Source organism: Mastigoproctus giganteus, chromosome 1 (genome assembly GCF_048544385.1).
Source record: "Mastigoproctus giganteus isolate SK-2022 chromosome 1, ASM4854438v1, whole genome shotgun sequence".
NCBI lineage: Eukaryota > Metazoa > Arthropoda > Arachnida > Uropygi > Thelyphonidae > Mastigoproctus > Mastigoproctus giganteus.
Window position 1 is genome coordinate 44,988,779 of NC_143575.1, and position 27,953 is coordinate 45,016,731.

A 27,953-nucleotide genomic window follows, 5' to 3' on the forward strand; every position below is an offset into this window, starting at 1 on the left:
ATTGCATTACCCTATTGTATCATCCATCTCTAGCAAGCTCTCTTAGATGTCACATGATATAAATGATTGCATCATCCTAGCAGCAGTATAAATACAGTGCATATGCCACAAGCCCAGTATTCTGTGCTATTGCAATGGCGAAGTTTTCACAATTAACATCACACAGGAAAAGTGTTGTCCCTCTGCATTCAATGCAGAGTCCAAACATGCGCTGCAGCCAGTCAGCATCCTTTTACTGTCCAACTTCAAATTCATAGAACCAACTTTTCTTCTTCCTCATTTATTTCTTCAACTTCTGTTTTCTGGAACAACCTCCCTTCATACATATTTCCTGAAAATTACAATCTACAGAAATTCGAGTCTAATGTCAACAAGTATCTTCTTTCATCTTCTCAACCTTCAAACCCATGCACGGTGCTAAGTACAGGTCGACCATCACTAATCCGGACATAATTTCCGTGAACGTAATTTCAAATTTCCCAGGTCGGTGCACCGACCTGCCACTGTTGCAGAATTTGCTGTTGGCACAAACTCGTAAACACTGGCAAGCCATTCCCACTTGTTTTTTTTTTTTTTTTTTATGAAAACCCCAAACACGAGAGGTATTAGAACCTATAGTACTTAGTACTGTGCTTGCGTTGTAGGTTGAGAAGATGAAAGATATTTGTTGTCATTAGACTTGAACTTCTGTAGACTGTAATTTTCAGGAAATACGTATGAAGGAAGATTGTTCCAGAAAATGGCAGTTGAATGAATAAACAAGGAAGATGAAAAGTTCATTCTGTGAGTTTGAAGTTGGACAGAAAATGGATGTTGGCTGGTGGCGGCATGTGTTCAGACTGTTTTGAAGGAGAGAGCAGGAATTACAGAAGCCAATTCAGAAGAACAGTGCCCATGGAAGTATCTGTAGAAAAGGCATGCAGCAGAAACAGTATGTCTATGAGACAGAGAATGGAGAGACTCTGTTAGAGAGGAGTTATTAATTAACCTAACTGCCTTCTGAATGGAATTTAGAAGCCTGAGAAAGGTTTTAGGGGCACCACCCCAGACGTGGGAGCAATATTCCATGGTAGGGCCGATTTGTGATTTGTACAGAGTGAGCAGCTGTTTGGAAGAAGAGTAACGCAGAGTACAAAAGAGAAAACCAAGTTTTTTAGATGCAGAGGAAGCAATATTTGTAATGTGCTTGTGCCAAGAGAGATTAGAAGTCAGAGTAATCCCCAAAAGAGATTTATCATTTTGCCTAGAAATCGGAGTGTCACCAAAGATAAGCATAGGAGCAGAAGAATCCTTTTTGCGACATATAAGACAAGACTGAGTTTTAGAACAATTGAAATCAACTCAGTTATCTTTGCCCCACTGGAGAATTACCTGGAGATTAGCATTTAAGGAATTGGTAGCTGATATTCGAGACGTTGAAGCTGATTGAGTAGGGAAAGGTTTTTCAAAATGGAAAGTGGATTGCAATGTGCTATCATCGGCAAAACTACAGATAGGATTTCCAGTCAATGGAAGAAGGTCATTAATATACAAGAGGAAAACAGTGGGGAAAGAACTGAACCTTGGGGGACACCAGCATTAGTGGAGAAGTTAGAAGACAGAGAGCCATCTACCATCACCTCAGTGAGCGATCAGAGAGAAAACTGGATAATCAATTACAAAAAACAGTTGGAAAACCATAAGATGGAAGCTTGTTTAGAAGACCTTTATGCCAAACACGATCGAAAGCCTTTGAGATGTCAAAAGCAACTGCTTGTGTTTCACCAAACCTTTCCATTGAATCTGTCCATAAATGGGTAACATAAGCCAGAATATCACCAGTGGATCAACAGTGACGGAATCCATACTGGCAATCGTTGATCAGATGGATGGTTTCCAGGAAGTTTAAGAGTTGGCAGTTAATTGATTTCTCCATTACTTTAGAAAGAGTAAAAGTAATTGCAATGGGACGATAATTGGATGGGAGGGACTTGTCACCCTTTTTAGGAACTGGCTGGATATGAGCAAATTTCCAAGCAGAAGAAAAAATACCTTTGGAATAAGAAAGAAAAAAGAACAGGAGTAAGTTCAGGAGCACAGGTTTTGAGAACATGTGGAGAAATACCATTGGGATCTGGAGCTTTCTTACCATCAAGATTCGTCAAAATCCTTTTCACATACTTTTGACGGAAGACCACAGAAGGCATTGAATGGAGCTTGTTGGGAACGGTGGGAGGTGTTTTACCAAGATCATTAATACATGAGCTGGAAGAAAAATGGGATGCTAGCAGGTCAGCTTTATCCTTGGCTGAAGTGACAACAGAACCATCTTGTTTTGACAGAGGTGGGAGCAGAGATGGGAAAATGTTGTAGCCAATAGATTTGGCAAGAAACTAGAATGCTCGGCTACCATTAGGGCAAGAAGCAAGTTTTCTACTCTTAGCCTGTTTATAATCAAGTTTGGACTGATTAATGCCTGCTTTATAATTGTTGCAAGCTTTGGTGTAGGCAGAAAATGAAACTGAAGAATTGGAAACAAGTCAAGTACGATATGCAACATTCTTCTCTTGAACAGCCTTAGCACATTTATTGGAAAACCAAAGTTTAGATAAAGGATGAGATTTTAGAGTGGAGAGTGGAATAAACGATTCCATTCCTACAAGAATAATTTCACTGACACGATCTGAGCAAACGTTGATATCAGAAGTTTTGAAACAGTAGTCCGACCAAGGGAAAGAAGAAAATAAATCTCGCAGGTCATCCCATTTTGCAAACAACACGAGGTTGGGAATAGCCATGAGATAAAGGCTCCATTGGAGAAGAGACAATCACCAAGTTGTGATCTGAGGTACCTAAAGGACCACTCACTTCAACTGTAGTTAGAAGGGTTGTTTGTGAGAAAAAGATCAAGCGTGTTGGCTGTATGGTTAGGATTGTCCAGTATTCTTGTAGGTAAATGAACAATCTGTGCAAGGTCATTAGAAATTGCAAAAGCCTCAGCATCTCAACCAGCTGGGTCGGTGTGACTAGAAAATGGAAGGCAGCTGGAGTTGTGAACATTAAAATCACCAAGGAAAATTACCTCACTGTTAGGAAAGTTGGACTGGAGAAAGTCAAGTTGTAAAGAGAGGAAGTCAAAGAGCTCCAAGTGATTAGTGGAGTTGGGAGAACGGTAGAGACAACAGATGAATTTGACACAATTAGGTAGAGAGATTTCAAGCCAGAGAAGATCAAAGAGAGGAGATTCCAAATTACCAATTCTGTGACAGGAAAATCGGAACGGACATATGTACAAGTACCACCTTTGAGGCGAAAGGAATCATACAGCGAATAATTTAGGCAACTGAGATGAGCAGTATTTGAATCAACTGATAACTAAGATTCTGTTAGAAAAAGTACATGAGGTTTGGCAGGCTGAAAGTGGAAATGGACATTGTTGAGATTAGAATTGAGACCTCGTATATTTGTGAAATGAACTAGGAAGTGTTTGTGAGGTTTAGATCTTTTCGCAGATAAGCTTACTCTATTAGTTAGACAATTTATGGTGTATTTGATTATTAGAATAAGCTTATCTTGATAAGCTTATTCTATTAGTTTGACAATTCATGGTGTATTCGATAGTTAGATTTCTGCATTTATTATTATAACCTTATCACGTTTAGCCCCAGCCATGGTTCCAATGCATAAAGGAAGTGCCTCTCGTGGTGTAAAGCGCAAACACCATACATTGTCCATAACAGATAAAGTTGAACTTCTGAAAAAAATCAACAGCGGTGTGTCTGTGAGAAGTTTAACTCTGCTTAATTGTAAATTCCAGCAATTTCTCTCAGTTCCTCTTATCTTAGTAATTTTCTTTTAGCCATTCCTTTTTAGATTTTTTTTTTTTTTTTACAACACACTTATACAAACTTGCGGAAAAACACAACAATATGATGGATAATATATCGCGCTAACAAACTTGTTTTCACAAAATCTCTAACAATACTGACAAATTTATTGCCATGTTTGAGAGTTTATTTTATTGTAATTAGTTTTATTGCAGCGCTTGCTACACATGTAATAAACTAATCAAAAATGACCTTCATATGTATGCCGTAATAGCGTCACACATATGTGGCTGACACGGCTTCTCAAGAAATAAAGTAACAACATATATGCGGCATAAAAAAAGGCTTTTTTTTTATATATATTTTAAGCAAAAAAAACAACACTGACATTACAATATTTATTTTAGAATTACTAATCAAATTATTTCCTAAATATTTCTTGGACCCCTGGGGAATTTTTTCTTAAATTTGCTTGGCAGTCAACGTGTTAAAGGTAGAAGGTGGTGGTTAGCTGTTGGGTAAAATGTATGTGCTAAAATAACCACCGGTGATCCAGCAAACTCACTAATCCGGCACCCCACAGGTCCCAACGCTGCCGGATAAGTGATGGTCGACCTGTACTATAGTTTCTAATACCTCTTTTGCTTGGAATCTTCATAAAAGAATTTTTAAAAAAACTTACTGAAATTCAGTAGTTTCTAATACCTCTTTTGCTTGGAATCTTCATAAAAGAATTTTTAAAAAAACTTACTGAAATTCAGTGTTGTCTTTCTATGAGACATGGCAAGAGATGTTAAAATCATCAGCATAAAGATGTGCCTCAACAGTTTCTAGTAAATTATATCATGTGAGTTATCTGAATTGCAAACATGTCTATATTTAGCCTTTAGGCCTCCTATCTCCAGAACAATGGACTAAGATAAGACATTTTTTTATTGCACCTTGACTGTTTGTCATCAGAAAAAGAAACTTTAGATTAACAGTAGGAGTCAGCCTTGTAATCCTAGACACATTCCTACTGTTGTGTAGGTCATGAAGAATGTCATATTCATCACATTCAAAAATGCTAGAATAAAGTATTCATTTCAAATAATGTATTAGTAATAACAATGGTAAATGATACAAAGAAGCAAACTAATACAGCATCAACCAAAAAAAAACATCCTTCCCACATCCCCTCTCTATCCCTTTTAATTTGCCTAGTTGTTCCTTAAATTTATTCAAACAATCCACTTCCACAATACCAGACAGAACTTTGTTCCAACACTCAAAAATCCACAGGCTGAAGCAATTTCCACACATATATCCTGCAACCATCCTCTCTCAATTTAAATTTTGCCCCTTTTGTGTGTTGTCTGAGAAAAAGTAAGGATGCCATCAACATTCAGCTTACTCAACCTATCCAAAGCCATAAAACCTCAATCAGATCTCCATGCCTAGTTTCCAGATGTTTCAATTCACAGAACCAGGGCCAGCTATGGTGCCCCTAGGCCACACTGACTGATGGTGTCCCCTCCCACCGATGCAACAATTTTCATTTTTTAGAATGATTAATTTTACATCTTATTTACTCACAAAAAGTAAATTATATGCAATATAAAACTAAATTTAAAATAAAAAATAAAGCTCTTCATAAAAACTTTTAATTCAAATTGGATTTTTTTTGGATTTTTTTTTTAGGAGCATTAGCAACTAAGGCCATATTGCTCCGGGATATGCGGTGGTCATTCCCTGACCTTTCCGCATCCTCCGTATTTGATGGTGACGGACTCGAACCCCGGTATAATCAAGAAGCATGTGCTACGCACTGCTGCTCCTTCCCACCTGGCTACAGAGGCGCCTTTTAATTCAAATGAAAAAAGAAAATCAAACTCTCAAGCACAGTATACAAAACAAATAATGTCTACGTTTTAAAGCAAAACTTCTCGACAGTTAACAAAATTTGACAAAATTTATTAAAACTTTTAACAATTTGACATTTAAAGCAAAACTTTGAGCTTTTATCTCTACAAAATGTATTATCATATCTTCCAAATCAAGCTTTTTCAACAAAACCTGTTCAATTGATAGCACTGATAATCCATCCAATCTGTCAGAGTCACTGTTGTCCTTAAATGCATTTTTATTAATTTTAACTTTGAAAAATTCCTTTCTGCACTGCAAAATACGTAGCACTATGAACAAGTTAGGTAGTGAAGAGGTAAAATTTTTTTCCCAAAGAAATTCAAGGATTTGCATGGGTGATATTTCTTCATAAGGATAAGGACATTGTAAGTACCTTATTTCATGAACTAAATCTCGTCCCAATATATCTTTTTCATTTTCATCTGCTAGAAGTTCCAAGTCCATGCAATTTTTTAAAAGTTCATTGTCATCCACCTTCTTGCATCTATTTATATTACACAATATATTAAAATTAACATTATGTTTTGTCATTAAATAAAAATGATCCTTTAAAGCATTTATTGTATTGTCTAGAATGTTATAAAAGAAATTAATTTTAAAATTTTCTTTTTCATCAGGCATCGTTTCATCATTACTTTCGTATGTAAGCACTGCCTTTTGCCTTCCAGTTCTAGTTTTTTTTAAACCTTTTTCAATCTCCAATTTGGTTGCAATTTCTTCTGCTTTTTTAAACACATTTTCAAACTTGTCATCACTTCTGTAATCTTGAAGATACTTCAACGAGTTAGTATTGTGAAAATTTGCGTTTGTCAAATCTAAAAAGATTTCTTGTAAAACTTTACTTGCTATATTCACATTGCCTAACACATCATACCATATAATTAATGAACAAATTTAAAATTTGCAATATTCTTTAATAAAGCGCTTGCTTCAGATTTATTTTTGCTGTTGTTGACATTGTGATTGGTTGTTGCACATTCAAAACACTTTCTAAAGGTTCAATTATTTCTTCCAGTTGGTATCTGAATGGTTTTAGTGCTTCCAGATGACTGGCTCATCTGATATCACTAAGAGCTTTTAAGGGTAACCCTTTAACATATTGCTTTAAAGCATTCCATTTTTGTGGAGATAATGAGTGGTTCGAAGAACACAGTGAGGATATTATCCATCTTGATTGGCCTTCAAATTCATCTGACCTCAATCCTATTAAACACCTGTGGGAAGTTTTAGAACAGGATGCAAGGCATATGGTCATACAATCATCTATTCTGACAATGCAGAAAGCCTTGCAGGCAGCGTGCCTGCAGATCCCTACGGACATCTTCAGACATCTATTGGAGTTAATTCTATGCGAATAGCGGCTGTTATCCACAAAAATGGTGACCCAAAGTGGTATTAGGTAGGTGGCCATAATTCAGTGATCACTCAAGTGTATGTGCATGCACGCAAGCGCACACACACACACTGCCCTATCATTAATATCCAAACATCTCTCCATAGATAACTGGTTATGTCCTAATCAAGCACCACATGTCAGACACAAATATAAATATACTTGTAGGCCACCAAGGAGACAGTAGTACAACTGAGAATGCAAAATTCCATGACCGACAGAGTTAACAAACCTCAAGAGCAGAATAATAGAGTGCCACACAAGCAACTGGTCTGTATGTATCATTTCAGTGGCACTGAAAATCCCTATGTCGACAACTAATGATGTGATATGCAAATGGAAACAGATGGTGCAGTAACTGTTGCAAAATAATACCTTCAGAAAACCCCCTGAAGCTGACAGAACATGACAGGACACAAGCCCTGCAAAGAACTGTCTTCTTGGAATGCAGGTTAACGTTGTTACAGCACACAGGGGTCTTCAGTGACACATGTTAACACCAGTACAGTGCACAGAACACTATGTGATATGATTACCACAGTTGTGCAGCTGTCCACAAGAAACTAATTACCTAGCTTGGTGTAAGGCCCACCATTCCTTGAACACAGACCAACAGAAAGCTGTGCTTTGGAGTGACGAGTCACAGTATATGATCTACCAGTCAGATAATTGTAGGTGGATGTGACAGATGTCTGGAGATAGCTACCTGCTGGACTGTATCATCCCAACAATGAAGTTTGGGTAGCATGACAGTCTGGGGCTGTTTATCATGGTTTGGCCTGTGTTATGAGAGCTTCCTTGGACTCAGGGCAGGTACCCACAGACTGGAGATGTGCAAATGTGACCCCAATTCACAAAGGAGGATCAAAGGCTGACACAAGTAATTATAGACGTGTGAGTTTAACTTCTGTTCCAGAAAAATTAATGGAGGCACTAGTTAAAGAAGCACTGCAGGATCATTTAGACAAGACTTCAGTTATAGCTCAGACACAGCATGGTTTTGTTAAGGGGAAGTCTTGCCTGACCAATTTGATTGGATACTATGATGCAGTCACAAAGGAACTGGATGCAGGGAATAACTTTGATATTATATACTTGGATCTTAGAAAGGCTTTTGATACTGTTGCACATGGAAGACTGCTGCAAAAATTGGAGAAGTGTGACATTGGAGGCAAATTGCTGCTGTGGATAAAGGGGTGGCTGAGGGGGAGAAGACAGAGAGTGGTAATCAATGGACACTGCTCGTCGTGGACTAATGTTATTAGTGGAGTCCCTCAGGGCTCAGTGTTGGGTCCATTATTGTTTTCTGTATTTATAAATGATATTGATGATGGTATATCAAGCTTAATGTCCAAGTTTGTAGATGATACAAAGGTTGGCAGGGTTGTCAAGGACACTACTGATACTATGCTGCTACAACAGGATCTGGAAAGGTTGAGCAGATGGGCTGAGAGGTGGCAAATGAAGTTTAACATTGACAAATGTAAAGTACTACACATGGGAAACAGCAACCCCAGAGCAACGTATCAACTCTGTGGTACTACACTGACAGTGGTAGAGAATGAAAGGGACTTGGGGGTGGTTGTGCAGGCAGATATGAAGTTCTCTGAGCAGTGCAGACGGGCTGCAAGAGTAGCTCATGGAGTATTGTCAATGATATACAGGAATTTTTCCAGCAGGGATAAGGAGGTGATTATTCCATTGTATAAGGCAATGGTCAGGCCACGCCTAGAGTACTGTATACAGGTCTGGAGGCCTCATTTCAAGAAGGATGGAGAGCTGCTGGAACGAGTACAGAGAAGGGCAACAAGATTAGTGAATGGAACAAAGGGGTGCTCTTACGAAGAAAGGCTTAAGTTTTGCAAATTACAGTGTCTGGAGACTAGGCACCAGCGAGGTGATCTGATAGAGGTGTATAAAGCCTTGAATGGTTTAAGCATGCTCAATGCTGATGGAATTCTTCCTCTAGCTCAGAAAAATCACCTGAGAGGGCATAAATTCAAATTGAGGAAAGACAGATGTAGGATAGACGTGCGGAAATTTGCCTTTAGCCAGCGGGTGGTTGGTTGGTGGAACAGACTTCCATCCCTTGTGGTGGAGGTTGATAGCCTAAATAAGTTTAAGGCTCAGCTGGACAGGTATTTTGAACGAACAGAGGGGTGAAGTGGAAGTGGGTTTTTTTTTTTTTTTTTTTTTTGGCTGATGCTGCATAAGCTTGCTTTCTTGCATCAAATGCCTCTACTAATGCTAATACTACCATAAAACAATTTAAATAAAAACAATTGCAGCTTCCAGTTTATTGGTCTTTTCTGTTAGTGTGATCAATTATAAATGGGTAGTAAACTCGATCTTCTTGCATTTGCTATAGTAACGCTGAAATTCTGTGGGTTTTCACATTATTATTGTGATATATGTTTCCCCTTCCATGAAATATTCAATCATATAAAAAACAAATAAATTTTCAGAAACTCATTACTCCGTATCTGACTTGTGTGTATCGTGTTTGTTGCAACTTGTGCATGCCATGTTTTCTGTGATTAATTGCTTATGATTTTTACTGTTTTAAATTTTACAACCAAAAAAAAAAAGTTAGTGAACAGAAATATGAATTAGTATATACATATTACAGTATGTATTAATTAAGCTATGTATGTAAGCACAAATTTATTTTTTTTTGCTAACTGGAAAATATTCTTCCGATTTTCACGTATCATTTAAAGCGAGGGTCCACTGCGTTTTGTTGGGAGATCACTGGATTAGGTTCTGTGCTATTGAACTTGTGCTCGTTTGAGACCATAAAAAATAACTGACTTTGAAGAGTAAGTTCGGAACTTTTAAAGGGAGCAGAAGGTACACGAAATCTAGATGCTGCAGAAGAGATTGTGCTTAGCAGCAATTAACAGGAAGAAAATTAAATGATTTTCTCTATTATCTCACATATAAGTATCACAGATTGTAAGGTAACACGTTTGTTCAGTTATTGCTATTTAAGTTAATACTATTATAAAAATAAAGTTAAAATATTAAGTTATTACTACTATAAAAATTAAATTTCTGATAGTTATAAAAAAAATGGTGTATTTTTGTTAGCTTTTGGAATGTAACCCCCTTTTTGTACTGATTCTTAGTCCCGTATAACATGGTTTCGCATTACACGACATTTTGTAGGAACCAAACTACCGTGTTATAAGAGGGTTACCTGTAAAGGCTATTTGTAAATATGCAGGTGTTTGGATATTAATGGTAGGGTAATGCATACATACACTATCAAGTCAAAACATTATGATCTCTTCCTGTGTTTTAGCAATCAGCCATTCCTCCCCACCTGGCAACACGAGTCACAGTGAGAACTGGTAAATGTGATATGGAAGGTTCATAGCATGAGGTCCACACAAAATACTTGATCAACATGGGCAAGGACTGTGATCTGACAGATTTAGAAAAAAGGGATGATTGTCAGGTACTTGTGAGAGGATAAAAGTATTACAGAAACTGCAAATCTTGGGGCTGTTCATAGAGTGCTGTAGCTAAGGTATTCTAAGAGTGGATGGATAGTGGCAGAAAAATGATTGTCGGGTGATGAAGAGTGCCCATGCCTCATCAATGGTCATGAATGTAAGCTGTCCCACCATGTGTGTGAATAGAGGGAAAACAGTGGAATGGCTGACCACGGCCTTTAAACTGGGGACAGCAAGCAGTTTTTCCAAGAGACACAATCTGATGGATCCTCCTTCGTACGAGTCTCTAGAGTCAGCACCCAGTCAAGGTACCCATTGCCAATGGTACCTAAAGTTTGCATCTAAATATTGTCAATGGACCATTGATGACTGTAAAAAAGTTGCCTTTTCCAATGAATCACATTTCCTGCTTTGCTACGTGGATAGCACAGGGAAGGTATGGCAACACACTGCAGAGAGAAATCACTCCTATATCCTGGTGCAACAAAAACAGGCAGGTGGTCGCAGTGTTTTGTATGTGTGGCATTTTCTTGAGAATCAGTTGGAGCCCTCATACCCCTAGACTGCACTCTGAATGTTAAAAACTTCCCATCCATTGAGGCTGATCGAGTATACCCTTTCATGGTGACTGTCTTCCCAGGTGGCATAGGTGTGTTTCAGCAGGATAATGCACCCTGCCATGTTGCCAGTATTGTTTGAGAGTGGTTTGCCAAAACACAAAAATAACTAAAACTTTTTCCTGGGATTATAGGGATCAACAGATCCAGTGTTTAGATCATCCACCATGGACTATTACAGATCTATGGACACAATCCTAGCGACATAGTACAACATACCTCCTGCAACATTCAGAGGACATATCTGTGTTCTAAACCTTATAGAGTCAGTGCAAAGCACTGACTCTATAAGGTTTAGGTACGTGGTAATAATGTTTTGACTGGACAGTGTGTATATAGAAATTATATATATATATCCTTTTAATCATACAGTTATTTATATATATATGTAATATACAATACTATATATATATATATATATATATATATATATATATATATATATAGTATTGTATACAATACAGTACTACTACAGCAGAGATCATACAAAATGAAACAGAAGCGGTCAGTTAATATTGCTAACTAATTTCAGCTTGAGGTTTCTACAACTGACATCACTGATCTTCTTGAAGCACACAATGGTGAGCTCACAAATGATGACCTCCTTGAAATGGCAAAGTGTGAAGAAGCTGAGGAAAAAGAAGATTTAATAGCTGAAATTCCTGTTCATTCATTCACTCTCGAGGGATTTGACGAAGCTTTTCAACACACAGAAAAAGCAATTAAGATTTCTGAGTCACAAGATTCAAATTTCAAGCGCACTAGAAAAAATTGATAGAGATTTAAAAAACACTTATGCATGCTATCATGAAATTTATATAGAAAAGAGAAGACTGTCTTGAAAACAAACGACTCTTGAAGCATTACTGAAGAAGAAAAAGACTACTCCTTCTTCTTCCAACAAGTGCCAAGCCAACAATGAGCGATGAACCATCAACAAGTGTTCATTTAGTGAAGATATTGAAGAATAAACATTCTTTAACATTTGTATGACACAAATAATTTCTTTATTATTATAATTTGCTTGGTTTTAAAGGCTATGCTTTCATTTCTTTGGACAAATAAATCATTGTTTAAGCATAAACTACTGTTTTGTTGACCTTTATTTAACATTACTATGGTCAAATTTCATTGTTGAGAATGTAACTCTGTTTTTAACATTACATCTATGGGAAATAAATTCCCCCTTTACGAGCGCACACGATAGGAACGAATTAACTCGTAAAGTCAGGAACCACCTATATAACTGTATGATTAAAAGGATGTATATTAGTATTTATTTATCTTTTTTTATTACTTTTCTGTCTTTTTTCCCCTCCTCTCTTTTCTCTACAACTTTTATTTACTTGCTTATATATATATATATATTAGTAATAAAAAAGAAAGTTAATACATGTAATTATAACGACTGTAACTAATATTTATGGGTCAATGCAGTTGCAGAGCAATCATGCATTACAATCATAATGTGTATAAAATATTGAGGATAATAACAGAAAATAATAGAAAAGGTAAATCAATCAAATAATACCATTCAGGGATTTAGGAAAATGCCAAGAATTAAAAAAAATAAAAAAAAAATTATTATCGCTTTTTACCCACAATCCAGATGACTTCAACTGGGGCCAACCACCCAGACTGAAGGCAAAAAACGACAAGAAGTTCTCTGTTTCTATAATGATCAATAAATACTAAGTAATTTAAATCTAAACCAAATATTGTAATTAAAAATGGTTAGGAAATTTTAGAAATTTTAGAATCAAAAGTAAGAAAATATAAGTAAATTATAAATAAAATATAAATGTAAGCATATATTAATCATCGTTGATCCGACAGAGAACATAATTTAATGATTACAATAAGATTAAACATATAATACATACTACATATCTACCGTATCCAGGACATAATATAGTAATGATAATAGTCATCAAGATAATGTGGTGTCCCCTAAGTGATGGATATGGTAAAAATAAATAATTAATTAATTAACCAATCATATTTAAGTTAATGTAAAGAGAAACATGCAGATAGTAAGAAGAAAAACTAAAGGAGTAGGAATAATAGAACCTGAACTCCATAAAGGTGAAAAATAGTGGTATAGATAAGAAATAGTTTCTCCTACGTCCTCGGATTGCCCTAATAATTTCGGAGATATAAAAATAAAGAGTGTAGGACAGCTTAAAGACAATACAAGATATAAGTTGTGGCTCAGGTATACCCAGGATCGCAAACCTGTTCCTATAGTAGGACCCTGAGCTGAATTTGCATGTTACCTCAGCATGAACTTAAGTAAACTTAAATGAATTTAACTATGTAAAAAAAATGATACACTGTAATTTGCAAGCCGGTGGGTACAAGTTTTCTACGCCGTAAGACACCAAGAAAGCAAAGTGTATCCTATGTACATATATACATGGCACTAAATATGACAATTATATTGAACCAATGGGTTCAGAAAACAAATTTTTGAAATTAATTATGCTTATCGCTTTCCTGAAGTGGTATTTCAGGTAAGCGATGGGGAAATTATTATCAATCAACTTGTTGTACAATGCTATTATGTTTGCTGAACAGATTTTATTATTATTGCAGATATAAGCAATCCTCAGACATTGGGATAAAATGATATTAGCATGCATTGATTTTGATATATTAGATCTCCAGTTTGTAAGGCCGACTACATTGAAATTAAATGCTTCTCTTTTATTATATACGTTTTCGTCTATATTATTATGGAATATTTCTAAATGAAGATCCAGGTAATTTGCTATAGTACCAGAACCATTAGTTTTTTTCCTAATACAAGTTCTTCTGGATATAATTTACTGTAATCCTGAAAAAAATGTGGACAATTAAACACACATAGATCATCTACATATCTGAATATAAGTAGGTTATCTTGGAATGCTCTTTCTGTATAATATAGATAAAGGTTTCTGATTATGCTTGATGCTGGACTTCCCATAGGGGCGCCATTCACTTGCAAGTATAACGATGTTCCGTCATATACATAATTATTAAAGATGCATAAATTTATTAGAGTATCCCAATAAGTTAAATAAACTTTTATAGCATTTTTATTTTCCAAATATAGTTTCTGGAGAATGACTTAAATTATCAAGGTTAATACTGGTAAACAAACTGTTAAAGTCAAATGTTTGTATTTGTTGAACATTGTTATTTTTTATTGCATTTATAATCGGTAAGTTATTATTTATTATGATAGTTCTATTTACGTTATTTAATATAATTTTAAGTAACTTTTCTAACGTTTTTCCTGGAATTTTAGCATAACTATCTCTACATGATGCTATGAATCTAAATGCAATAGGTGATTTATGAAATTTGGGCATACCATATATAAACGGATATTTTAGGTTATTATACTTTAACTTTAATTTTTTATGCAATGCAATTAATTTTTTGATTATTATATTATGCGAAGATGCTATGTATTTATATGTATAGCTTGACTGTAGTTCATTTTTAATGATTTCTATATAATATGACTTACATATAATTGCATAATTGCAAGCAGCTTTGTCAACGGGAGTAATTACAAAATGTTCATGTATATCTTTGAGCTGCCTATTTATTAATTTTGTATTATATAGATTATCCGGTATGAATTTCAATTGATTATATTTGTTAGATATGATATTAAGCATTGTAAATAACCACATGTGGTATGCCTCAACCGGTATATTATATTTGTTAGGTGGTTTTTTTTAGAAGCATTAGCAACTAAGGCCATATTGCTCCGGAAATATGCGGTGGTCATTCCCTGACCTTTCCGCATCCTCCGTATTTGGTGGCGACGGGCTCGAACCCCAGTCTAATCAAGAAGCATGTGCTACGCATTGCTGCTCCTTCCCACCTGGCTACGAAGGCGCCTATATTATATCTGTATGCTGATCTTATGCAGTATTTTATTAAATCTAGATATAACAATTTTTTTAAAGGTAGATTTATTAATAGGTAGATTAGGTCAAAATTTAAAACGAAGTGATAAAATATCTCTAAGTTCAGGAGTATCTATGAAATGAAGGTTTGTGGCAAACACATGTATCCTGTCTGATGTTAATATTGTGAAGGTTTGTAGCTATTATTTTATAGTTACACGCTTTAAGACCAAATGGTTTAAATATCTAAATCTGATATTAATATGTAAGTTATTAATAGGCAGCAAGTCATTACATGAATTAATAGTTTTATGTATATCCAAATTATGCATCGTTTTATTTTGAAAATATAAGACGAGGAGAGAGTTTTCTGGTTGCTTGTTAATATTCAAAATATTAATTCTGAATTTAACAATGTTTAGTATAACGTGCATAAGGTGAGAAGATGCAAAGACATAATCATTGGCTTTCCTGCTTAGTGCTTTGAGTATACTAAGTTTAATACTGAAAAGTGTGTTATGTATTTTACTAATACAGTATTTATAGGATTGGTGTCTCACATTTTGAATAAATCTATGAAGTCTCCTAGATGTTCTCGGTTGCTTTTATATGTTTTGGATTTACTATATTTTCTTTTGCAATTAGATTTATGAAGTTTGGCAATTTGAAACATATTATAAACACAAATATCTTTCAAATTGTTCGTCATATATTTTTGATTAAATCTATTATTGAGACCGTATGGATATAGTGTTATATTGTAACATGCTAATTTTTTCTTGCAATAATCATTCATTTGTGTTATTAATTACATTAAGTATTGAAATAAAAATATTACCAAAAGTATGTTTTTGGAAATGTCTGAATTCAATATCATGTTCAAGATTACCTGTTTTCTTACTGGACTTGTTATTATAAGTATTAATATCGGAACGATGAAGGTTCATTCTGATATGTAGATTATTGCTGGTTTGACCAATATATTTAACATTGCAAGTACGACAAGTGATCATATATATAACATTATTCATTTTACAGAATATTTGCGAATTTATATTAATTGTAGCATGATTTGGATGCATATAGGGGCAAGTAAGACATAATTTGTTATTACAATCGGATATTAGTGCCAGAAGCATTATATGCTAAATTGCTCTGTTTGTTTGTTGTTTGGATTTTAGGAGCATTAGCAACTAAGGCCATATTGCTCCGGGATATGCAGTGGTCATTCCCTGACCTCTCCGCATCCTCCGTATTTGGTGGTGACGGGCTCGAACCCCGGTCTAATCAAGAAGCGTGTGCTACGCACTGCTGCTTCTTCCCACCTGGCTACGGAGGCGGCAAATTGCTCTGTAAAGTGTGTGATATTTGTGTATGCGTCAATGTATTAACATGGTTAGGATTACTATCCAGGGCAACAATAGTGTCCTTGGTCACTTTTATCCTACTCTGCCAATGTAGTATTTTATTATTACAGTTTTTAAGTAGCATAATAAGAACAAAGTTAAAATGTCAAAATATAATATAAAATAAAATATAATATATATAAAATATATAAAATCCAAAATGCGTACTCATAAAATCCATGAAGGTAAAAATTAAGAAAAAGAAATATAATAGAAAAAGTTTGTTATTTGGTTTTTAGGAGCATTAGCAACTAAGGCCATATTGCTCCGGGAATATGCGGTGGTCATTCCCTGACCTTTCCGCATCCTCCGTATTTGGTGGTGACGAGCTCGAACCCCGGTCTAATCAAGAAGCGTGTGTTACGCACTACTGCTCCTTCCCACCTGGCTACGGAGGCACCATAGAAAAAGCAATCTTAGCTAGTGCATACATAACCTAAACAAAGCTTTTGTATATATTTATATTAGTAATAAAAAAGAAAGTTAATACACGTAATTATAATGACTGTAACTAATATTTATGGGTCAATGCAGTTGCAGAGCAATCATGCATTACAACCATAATGTGTATAAAATATTGAGGATAATAATAGAAAATAATAGAAAAGGTAAATCAATCAAATAATACCATTCAGGGATTTAGGAAAATGCTAAGGATTTAAAAAATAATAAATAAATAAATATTATCGCTTTTTACCCACAATCCAGATGACTTCAACTGGGGCCAACCACCCAGACTGAAGGCAAAAAACAACAAGAAGTTCTCTGTTTCTGTAATGATCAATATATGCTAAGTAATTTAAATCTAAACCAAATATAGTAATTAAAAATGGTTAGGAAATTTTAGAAATTTTAGAAATTTTAGAATCAAAAGTAAGAAAATATAAGTAAATTATAAATAAATTATAAATGTAAGCATATATTAATCATCGCTGACCTGACAGGGAACGTAATTTAATGATTACAATAAGATTAAATATATAATACATGCTACATATCTACCGTATCCTGGACATAATATAGTAACGATAATAGTCGTCAAGATAATATGTGGTGCCCCCTATGTGATGGATATGGCAAAAATAAATAATTAATTAATTAACCAATCAAATTTAAGTTAACGCAAAGAGAAACATGCAGATAGTAAGAAGAAAAACTAAAGGAGTAGGAATAATAGAACCTTGATGTTTTTTGCCTTCAGTCTGAGTGGTTGGCCCCAGTTGAAGTCATCTGGATTGTGGGTAAAAAGCAATAATAATTTTTTTTTTTTTTTTTTTTTTAAATCCTTAGTGTTTTCCTAAATCCCTGAATGGTATTATTTGATTGATTTACCTTTTCTATTATCCTCAGATGCAGAATTAAAGTGGGATCAGCTTTGTCACCTGAATTCCACACTTCAAAAGTCTTATTACAAGGTTGTTGCATGTCACCAACACTTTTCAAAATTTATATTGACATCTGCCTAAGATCCTGGTCAAAAAAATGTAATAAAATGGGATTGCCGATTAATAAGAACACTTATATTCACAATTTACTTTTTGCAGATGATCAGGTGGTGACAGCACAAGACTTAGAAGATGCAAAGTATGCATGTCGTCAATTGTTTGAGGAATATAAACAATGGGGTCTAAAAATCAATTTTAACAAGACTGAAATGTTGTCTTCAGGGCCAGGACACGTTCTAAATATTGCAGGTTTTAAAATCAAATAAGTCGATAAATTCAAATATTTGGGATCAATCTTACAAAGTGATAGATCATCCCAAGCAGAGATCAATAAGAGAATTACAGACGGCAGAAAGACTATCGGCATGTTAAACTCTGTTCTGTGGAGCAAAAATATCCTAAATAAAACAAAGAAACTTATATTTCAAACGATTGTACAAAGTCTTCTATTGTATGGAGCGGAAACCTGGACATTGAATAGGCGAGCGGAAAACAAATTGCTCTCCACAGAAATGGATTTTTGGAGACGCTCAGCAGGAACTTCTAGAAGAGACAGAAAACGGAATGAAGACATAAGGGAAAAAATGGAAGTGAAAAAGAGCATTATTGACACCATCAAAGAAAAGCGTCTAACATGGTATGGACATGTAAAACGGATACAAGAAAACAGATATCCAAAGGCTATCCTGGAATGGATACCTCCTGGAAGAAGGAGAAGAGGAAGACCTAGGAGGACATGGATGGATGGAGTACGGGAGTGAATGACAGCCCGAGGCTTAACCACCCAAGACACCTTGAACCGCACTTTATGGCAGGAAAAAATTCCTCTTGAAGAAGAAGAATCCTCAATATTTTATATATATATATATATATATATATATATATATATATATATATATATATACATATACATACATACATACATACATACATATATTTTTTGTATAGTTTAAGTACAATTGGTAAAATAGGTAAGATATAGAATAAATATATTTCATATTGGATAAGCTGGTAGCTACTTAACCCTATAATAGCCATAACTGGTCCACGAGGCCAAACCTAGTAAAGGATGATCATGAGTCAAAGTAAAAGCAAAAATAAAACAATTAATAAACATAATAATAATATATATCAAGTCAATTATAGGTCATGGGACACATTGAAAGGGACTTTTTCAAGGGCTAACCCTTTCAATATGCCCCCCCCCCCCTACAATTAACCCAGCTATCAGTTTCTGATATCATCTGCCTGTTTAACACGGTCAAAAGGTAATTTATGAGATAAATGGATAAGTATAATTAAAGTTAGAAAATAATTTAGTTGTTAACAGGCTGGATGACTTTAGCCCGACCGATAGCTAAGACACATAGAAAAACTAGCAAAAGCAAATATTAAGGAAGAAGAGTAATAAAAGAAAACCAATATCCTTCAATTAATATCATATTAATAAGTACCAAAGAAGCAAAAGCTAAAATAAGGAGAACGGATCCAAGTTTTTAAGAATAGCAATAGTACCTCAATCCCCCTCGAATTACTCTAATAGTTCGTGAGGTAAGAAAAATTGACTAATGATCATTCTTTACTAGGTTTGGCCTCGTGGACCAGTTATGGCTATTATAGGGTTAAGTAGCTACCAGCTTATCCAATATGAAATATATTTATTCTATATCTTACCTATTTTACTAATTGTACTTAAACTATACAAAAAATATATAATAAGACTGATGTAATGTTCTATCTAGATATGTATAGATGGCATTAATCAGTTCTTGTTTAGTTTACTTTACATAAGATATTTACTTTACATAGGATATTTATTAATTTTCTATATTTTATATATATATATCAATATGTATATATACACACACATACATATATATCAATATATATATATATATATATATATATATATATATATATATATATATATATATATATATACAAATTTGTGTATATATATACACATACATATATATCAATATATATATATGTTTTCATACCTCATGAACTATTAGAGTATTCGAGGGGGATTGAGGTACTATATCTATTCTTATACCTTTTTCCGTTCGCCTTTGTTAGCTATAGCTCACACTGTTATTTTTGATTAGACTACCGTTGTTATTGTTGTTATTTGGTTTTTTAGGAGCATTAGCAGCTAAGGCCATATTGCTCCGGGATATGCGGTGGTCATTCCCTGACCTTTCCGCATCTTCGTTATTTGGTGACGGGCTCGAACCCCGGTCTAATCAAGAAGCGTGTGCTACGCACTGCTGCTCCTTCCCACCTGGCTACAGAGGCGCCGATTAGACTACTGTGACAGCATTTACCATCAACTACGCACATATACCTAACAATAAATATAGCTCTTTCTATAATTTTAATTTAATTTAAATTTTGGCTATCCGTCGGGCTAACAGTCATCTTGCCAGTTTACTGCTAAATTTGGGATTAATTCTAACTTACTACAAATTTTATACTTTTGGCTCTAACTACTACAAATTTTATACTTTTGGCTCTAACTTAATATTATTTTACGTATATTTGGACATAGTTATGCTGGACGATGACTACAGAAACGGATAGCTCGTTAATTATGGTTTATACATTGTAAGGGTTAGCCCTTGAAAAAGTCCCTTGCAATGTATCTTATTGCCATAACTAACATTTTAATGGTATTTTTATATATGTTTATAATTTTTTTGCTTATGTCATGGCATAGATTGATTTTTTCCAGGTCACGTTGGGTACCCGCCAGGGTTTATGGTTTACCTGATAAGCTAGTATATCATATTTTACCTTAAAAAACTCTTACCATTATTAACTTAACTCATATTCATACAGACCGATGTAATGTTTAATCGTCCTAGATGGCATTAATTGGTTATGTGACTACTTAGTATTTATTATAATATTTATATTTATTATAACATTTAATATTTGCTTTGTCATACTTGGAAATATATATATATATACTTGTTATTTGTTATTTGGTTTTTAGGAGCATTAGCAACTAAGGCCATATTGCTCCGGGTATATGCGGTGGTCATTCCCTGACCTTTCCGCATCCTCCGTATTTGGTGGTGACGGTATATCAATATATAGGGTGATTCACTACCAGTGAGACAAACTTGCAGGAGGTGTAGGGGGCACAAAGACGAATCGGAATCACATAGCATTGCAGGGTCTGAAATGCCTTTGTCATGCAGTAGAGGACGTTGAACGGGAGGTTGCGTGAACAGCAATCCCGCTGGAAGTCAGCATTTGCGAACCAGTTCCCGAGGCAGTAGGATGGACGAGTATTCAAACGTTGAACTGGCCGACATGCACCTCACGTATGGAGCTGCGGACTGTAACGCGCGCCGCTCTGCGCTTGTACCAGGAACGTTTCCCGCACAGGCGTGATCCTCATCATACGATTTTCACACGTGTGCACAGAAGGTTACGTGAGACTGGTTGTTTCACGAGAGGTACCATGAATCGAGAGCAAACGACGAGGACGCCAGACAATGAGGAGAATGTCTTACGTCTTGCAGAAGGTAATCCGAGTACGAGTACTCGAGCGATAGGCCAATGACTGGGTATTTCCCAATCCACTGTATGGAGGATACTGTCAACAAACCAAATGAGTTCATACCATCTGCAACGAGTCCAATCATTGTAGCCTGCAGATTATCCACTTCGGAGGACTTTTGCTACTTGGTTTCTTCAACAGAAACGGTTCGCAAATGCTGACTTCCAGTGGGATCGCTGTTCACGTGACCTCCCGTTTAACGTCCTCTACTGCATGACGAAGGCATTTCGGACCCTGCAATGCTATGTGATTCCGATTCGTCTTTGTGCCTCCTACACCTCCTGCAAGTTTGCCGCACTGGTAGTGAATCAACCTGTATATATATTGATATACTAACTTATATATAAGCTAATACATCAATATGATGTGTGAAGAGGACGTCTCCTGGTAGGTTCTTCCTATTTTTTTCTTTTTACGATAAAAATCATGTTTTAAACGTCCAGGTAAATATAGTTAAAAGTTGGTTGCTAACACAATGATCAGATGACGCTGCAACTATTCAAAAACTGTTGGCAACAATGTTTTTTCAACAGTTGCCTACCCTGAGAAAGACGAAAGAAGTCGTGGAACATATTATTCTTTCACTTTCATGATGTGCGCAAGTGGCTTAATTTTTTTCCCCAAGTTTCTAAAGAAAATGTACTCAATATCAGTAGATTTTTGATTACATTTTCTTATGAAGATATTAAGAAGATATTAAGTATTTTGAAGATATTATGAAAATATTAAGCATAAGTACATTTTAGGATATTTGTTAAGTATTCCTGGCTCAAATGCTATTGTAGAAAAGGTGTTTTTGTTAATGAAATTGAAATGGATAGATGTCTGAAACAGAAGTCACCGAGAATTAATCAAGGCAGAGTTGCAAATTGCAATGAATTTCTCTTTTACATGTAAAGAGTTCCTTCAGTATGTAAAACAGGATACATTGTTAAAAAGGGTAAAATGTCAAAATAAGTACAGCCTCTCCCTGGCTTACATAATACTCAACTTACGGAAATTTGACTCTATGTAAGTTTTTGCCGGCCAGTGCAAACTTAAAAAAATCGTGGAAACGTATTTTTCATCCTGTAAGAATAAATGGAGGTATCGTGAAAATATTATAATGTGAACTCAATAACACATTGGTTTTTTTTTTGGTTTTTTTTGGTAATTCGTTCCAAGAGCTTGGAAGTTGAAATTTTTGCTATATAACTAAACTATTTATCTCTCTAAAAGGTCATTTTTATAATGGAAATTGCATTACACTTTCATTGTTATCATATATTCCGTTATAAGAATCAATTTTTAACACCTTTGTGATATTTTTCTAAAGCACATTTCTGGAGGTCACGACTATAAAACAATAAAAACAATATGCACTTTCTGGTTTATTGGGCTTTTCTGTTAGCGCAATCTATTATAAACAGGTGGTAAACTCAATCTTATTGCATTTGCGATAATACCGATAACTACAATTCTGTGGGTTTTTGCATTATAATATTATGGTGAAATAAGTTCCCTTTCACTGAAATCTTCAATCATATAAAAAACAAATAAATTTTCAGAATCTTCTCTTCATTCCTATTTACTTATTACAATGGTGAAGGGAAAGGGACCAATGGAAAGTGCAAGTGCTTACAGTGCTACAAACAAAACAAAATTGATTTAAAAATGACGATGATTAATTAAGAATAAGAATTAAGAGCACAGAATTAGGTCTCGCTGCTTCAACAGTGAATACTATTTTAGGGCAGTGCACGTATAAAAGAACATGTTAAAGGATCAACACATTTAAGATCAATTTAAGAACGCTGTTTTGTGATCAGCGATTACAAAACAACATTCAGGTGCTATATTGAAGATGGAAAAGCTATTAATAATATGGATGGAAAATCAAATTCAGAAGCAAGTGCCCCTGAGTCCAATGGCCATTCAAGCAAAAGCAAGAAGTATTTATGAAGATATTAAGGATAAGTATGGTGAACCCCAAGCCAAGTTCTTGGCAAGCAACGGATGGTTTAATAGGTTCAAGCATCGTGCTGGTTTTCAAAACATTAAAGTATGCAGTGAAGTCACCAGTGCCGATTCTGCAGCAGCAGAGAAATTTTGTAATGTGTTGGAAAAAATCCCTTCTAAATTTTGACAGCCCTCAGAGGCTTACATCTGGTGAGTATGGGCTTGGCACACACAGGATCCTGACCTGGATAGCATCATTCTCTTTCTTGGTGATTCCTTTCTACTTCTCTCTCTCTCTCTCTCTCTCTCTCTCTCTCTCTCTCTCTCTCTCTCTCTCTCTCTCTCTCTCTCTCTCTCTCAGGGTAGCTTGGAAATTTTTTTTTGGCCAGTGCAGCATAAGCCTCAGTCTTCCTTACACCATATGGCTAATAATAATACTCAAATGATGCTCACTGCGAGACTGAAGATGTGCATGCCCCACCATCACTCAGAGTGAATGCAGCTAGCAGCAGCCAAATTTTTAGTATGTTAAATTTCATGACCACCAATGCAAAAACACAAATCCACAAATACAATAAATCCCACAAATATAGAGACTCGATTGTATTTCCTTATTTGAAATATTCCAATGCAAAAAATACAATTAATATACTTGTAAATTAGCATTTGTTAAAAAAGATATTTATAAAGACAATATGACAGAAATTATATTAATAGAATCAGTAAGTCAAAATATGACTATAACTTTTTGCCAACCTTACTCCAGTATCAACTTGTGTAATTCGATGTGTATTAGCATCCCACAGAATTAAAACAGGTGAACGATCACTGATGATTCCTAAGATATCTCCATCATTATCCCATGCTAGTCCTGAACACATTCTAATAATAAAAAAAAAGTATTCTTTATTCAGTAAACATATTCATATGCACTATACAATTTCACATATAATCAAAACAAATAACAGATAAACAAAATAATCAGGACACCTAAAACATCTGAAATCCAAATGCCCAAAAACACGAATTATCTGAAATCTGGACATTTTTAAGATTCAATTTTTTATGAAACTGATGCAAAACTATTCTCTGAATGGCACTGACAAATTGGTTCTCTGAATGGCACTGACAAACTGGTTCTCTGAATTTGATAATAATAATGTTAAACAATACATCTTTCAAAAACTCCATTTGTAGCCTCATATCCATTTTTTTGAAATAAGTAATTTCAACTGCTGTAAGTAAATGTGCTATGGTCTTACTCACAACAGAAAATTTGCTAGCTGTTAAACAAAATCTACAATTAACCAGATTTCTTTCTTTATTTAATACTATTAGTTATTTAATTTATTATTTTTTTCGATATAAAAATTGCATGTAAACAGCCACATTTTTCACCATACATGAAAACACATAAGGTAAAATTTGGAGTGAAATGCTGTGCTACAACTGGTTCATCATCTATCAATATACGTCACATTCACAACATGTGTATTTGTCTCTCATTTGTCTTTAATAACACTAGCCAACAAAAACTATTTTTTGGCATACCTCCACGATGAAAATATGTGATACTGGAGGAAATAAACATGCTGATTCCGAAAATCATCATAAAAAAGTGTATATCATGTCTACAACAAAAGATGTATCAACATTTAATTTTAAATTAAAGGGATATATATATATATATATATATATATATATATATATATATAATTCAAGTTTGTAATACAAGTGTAAAAAAAATATACGTTCTCTATAACTCGTTTAACTTCGGAAAAAATAACATAAATCATAGCAAAATAGTTATATTTCGATAATTTATAATCAGAATACCTGTAATTGTCCTTAAAAATGTTTGCTATTAAGGAATTTTTTTGTATTCCTGCTTACTCTCCCTCACAAGGAACCAGCAGTAATCCCCAATCATTACATGATCCCTGCAACCTTGGTACCCGCTTTTCCATCATGGAAATATCTTGATGAAACCACTCCCCTTGTTCATCGAGATGGGAATGAAGAAAATAAATTTTCAACAACATTGAACAGCCCATATTTTTGTAGCACTCGAGTAAATTAGACACCAACATTTCATAGTTTTCTTCTTTCCTATTACCCAAAAAACCATGTACTACCACCTTAAATAACTGCCAAGCTGCCAATTCAACCTCCTAAAAAACACATCATCTTTCAGGAGTTTCCTAATTTGGGATTCTATGAAAATTCCTTCCTTACGTTTGGCATATGTTAAATTAGGAAACACACTTCTCAAGTATGCAAATCCGTTACCTTCTTTATCCAGTCTCTTCATGAAATTTTTCATCAATCCAAGTTTGATGTGCAGGGGTGGAAGACGAAATTGCTTGATTGAACTAAAAGAATATATTATTTTACATTACACTGTCCTGGTATGAACTCATCCTGCTTGTCCCAATGTTGTACAATGTAATGTTCTATCACACGGCTGTCCCACAAACACAAAAAACAAGAATATTTTGTGAATCCCCCCCCCTGCAAACCAACCAGCAAACCAATAACCTTAAGATCACTGCATATGTTCCAACCATAATCCTGGTATTTTATAGCATGTAGAACCTTAGATGTGCTTTCGTGACTTTCTTTAAGTTCAATTGAATGAAACACAGGAAGTGATGGAAATTCGTTGCCATTATGAAGTAAAACTGGTTTTAAACTTAATTTTGAGGCATCTATGAACAAAAGCCACTCATCTGACATGCATGACACCTAGTTCTTTCAGAAGTCCAATAATTTCTTTACAAAAACACATACCGTTCTTCGTAACAAAATATTTCGAAAACTTTTCATGTCTTTTTTGAAACACTGAAATGTTTGTTCCTGCTGCGAGTATATTCCATGATCAGTTAATACTTGGAAAACCTTGGCACAGCCTACAAAAATCCTCACCAAAAATGTTAAATTGTGCACTCTTCAAATTGTAAATTGTTGCATCAGAATTTGAACCTAAGAACCATAGGTAGAAATCTGATTATGTGTATCACAAGAAAACCGAGGCCAGAATCGATTGCTAAAATTAAGAGAATTAGCTTATATCTGTTAAAATAAATCAGTATGTCATACATTACTGGCTAGATTATGTGAAATTGGCATAACTTGTAAAATACAAATTATACAAATTATAGAGGGATACAAAATATCCCTCTATATTTAATAACTGTGACGTGTTAACATCACTAAACTGGTTAACATCATTTAAGTTTAGTTAAAAACATCATTAAAGGCTATACAGCCTTTACTAAATTGTTAACAAGGAAGGTTGGCATTTTAGTTCTTATTTTTGAACTCCCAATTCTTTCAGCAACAAAACAGTTGCTATTCTGTGCATTTATTTGCATTGAAAATTAATCTCTATTGATAATAATTTTTATTAATCTTTATATTAGCTAAATCTTATTGTATTCTAAAGGAAGAAGGGTATCATAGGTGGGTCACATTATTTGTATTCCCTTGGAAAATAAAACAACCCACACGAGCAAATTTGCTTGCTTGTTCATGGCAAGCTTTATCCAGATATTTATTATGGCCATATTCATTACTCTTGCATTTCTAATTATGTACTGTATAGCTGTTTAATATTTTACTAAGTAAAACAGGCATACACGTGCTGTATTAGAGCTATCCAAAAACAGCTGAAGAGAATTTCATTCGTGATTTTCATTTTTATACGATGTTAAAGAGTATAACTGACCGATTATATAGTAGATACATGTATTGGTCGGAAAACTGAAATACTTTTAAAACCGGCTTGTCTCCTATATCAAGTTTGCTAGATAAAGTGACGCCTGCATCACATGCCAAAAAGGTTATTATTCAAACTCCACATTCTGAATAAAACACATCATAACATTTCTTATGTGAAATAATATTTTTTTCATTGATTTCAAGATAATTGAAGGTATTCTTGCAGAAAACTTTCCCACAATCACCAAAGCAATGGAAAAGTGTTTGGTATCAATCATGTGGGACGGGCATCTAAAAGTCTTTACTTACATTTATAAAAAAGTATAAAAAATCCTGCTTTATTTTGCTTCTGTTTATTTTTTTACTAATTATTTTAATTTTTAAAAATGGATCAGGATAAATGAAAATAAATGAACGTTTCCAGAGCAGTTTTGTAGGTGATCATTAGGTGATGTAGGCTTTCTCATTTCCAAATACTGATCAACAGTCTAGGGCAGTGTTTCCCAACCTTTTTTTTACCATGCCCCACCTAAGTCTTTCTAAAATTCTGATGCCCCCTATGTAACGTTGGGAAACACCGATATACATATTTTTTATATTCAAAAATTGAATTATTCCCTAAATGAAGCCTAATTACAACTTGTTCAGGACACAAAACTTAGGTTTTAGGAAGAAATCATTAGGAAATTATTAAGAAAAAAACAGTAAGTAAATTTTCAAAACATATAATGGACAACTAAAATTCAAGTACAAAATAATTTATATGAAAGATTTTTTTATAATATTTTA

At 34.5% G+C, this 27,953-nt stretch overlaps 1 protein-coding gene across 1 annotated transcript in view; it reads right to left on the bottom strand.

The window, feature by feature from the left end:
• Oseg6 (intraflagellar transport protein Oseg6) overlaps positions 1–27,953 on the bottom strand; it is a 690,115-nt gene that overhangs the window by 633,708 nt on the left and 28,454 nt on the right. The window contains exon 4 of the mRNA XM_090372456.1: positions 24,201–24,326. Coding sequence (XP_090228582.1) covers positions 24,201–24,326 — 126 coding nt within the window. The remainder of the gene's footprint in view (positions 1–24,200; positions 24,327–27,953) is intronic.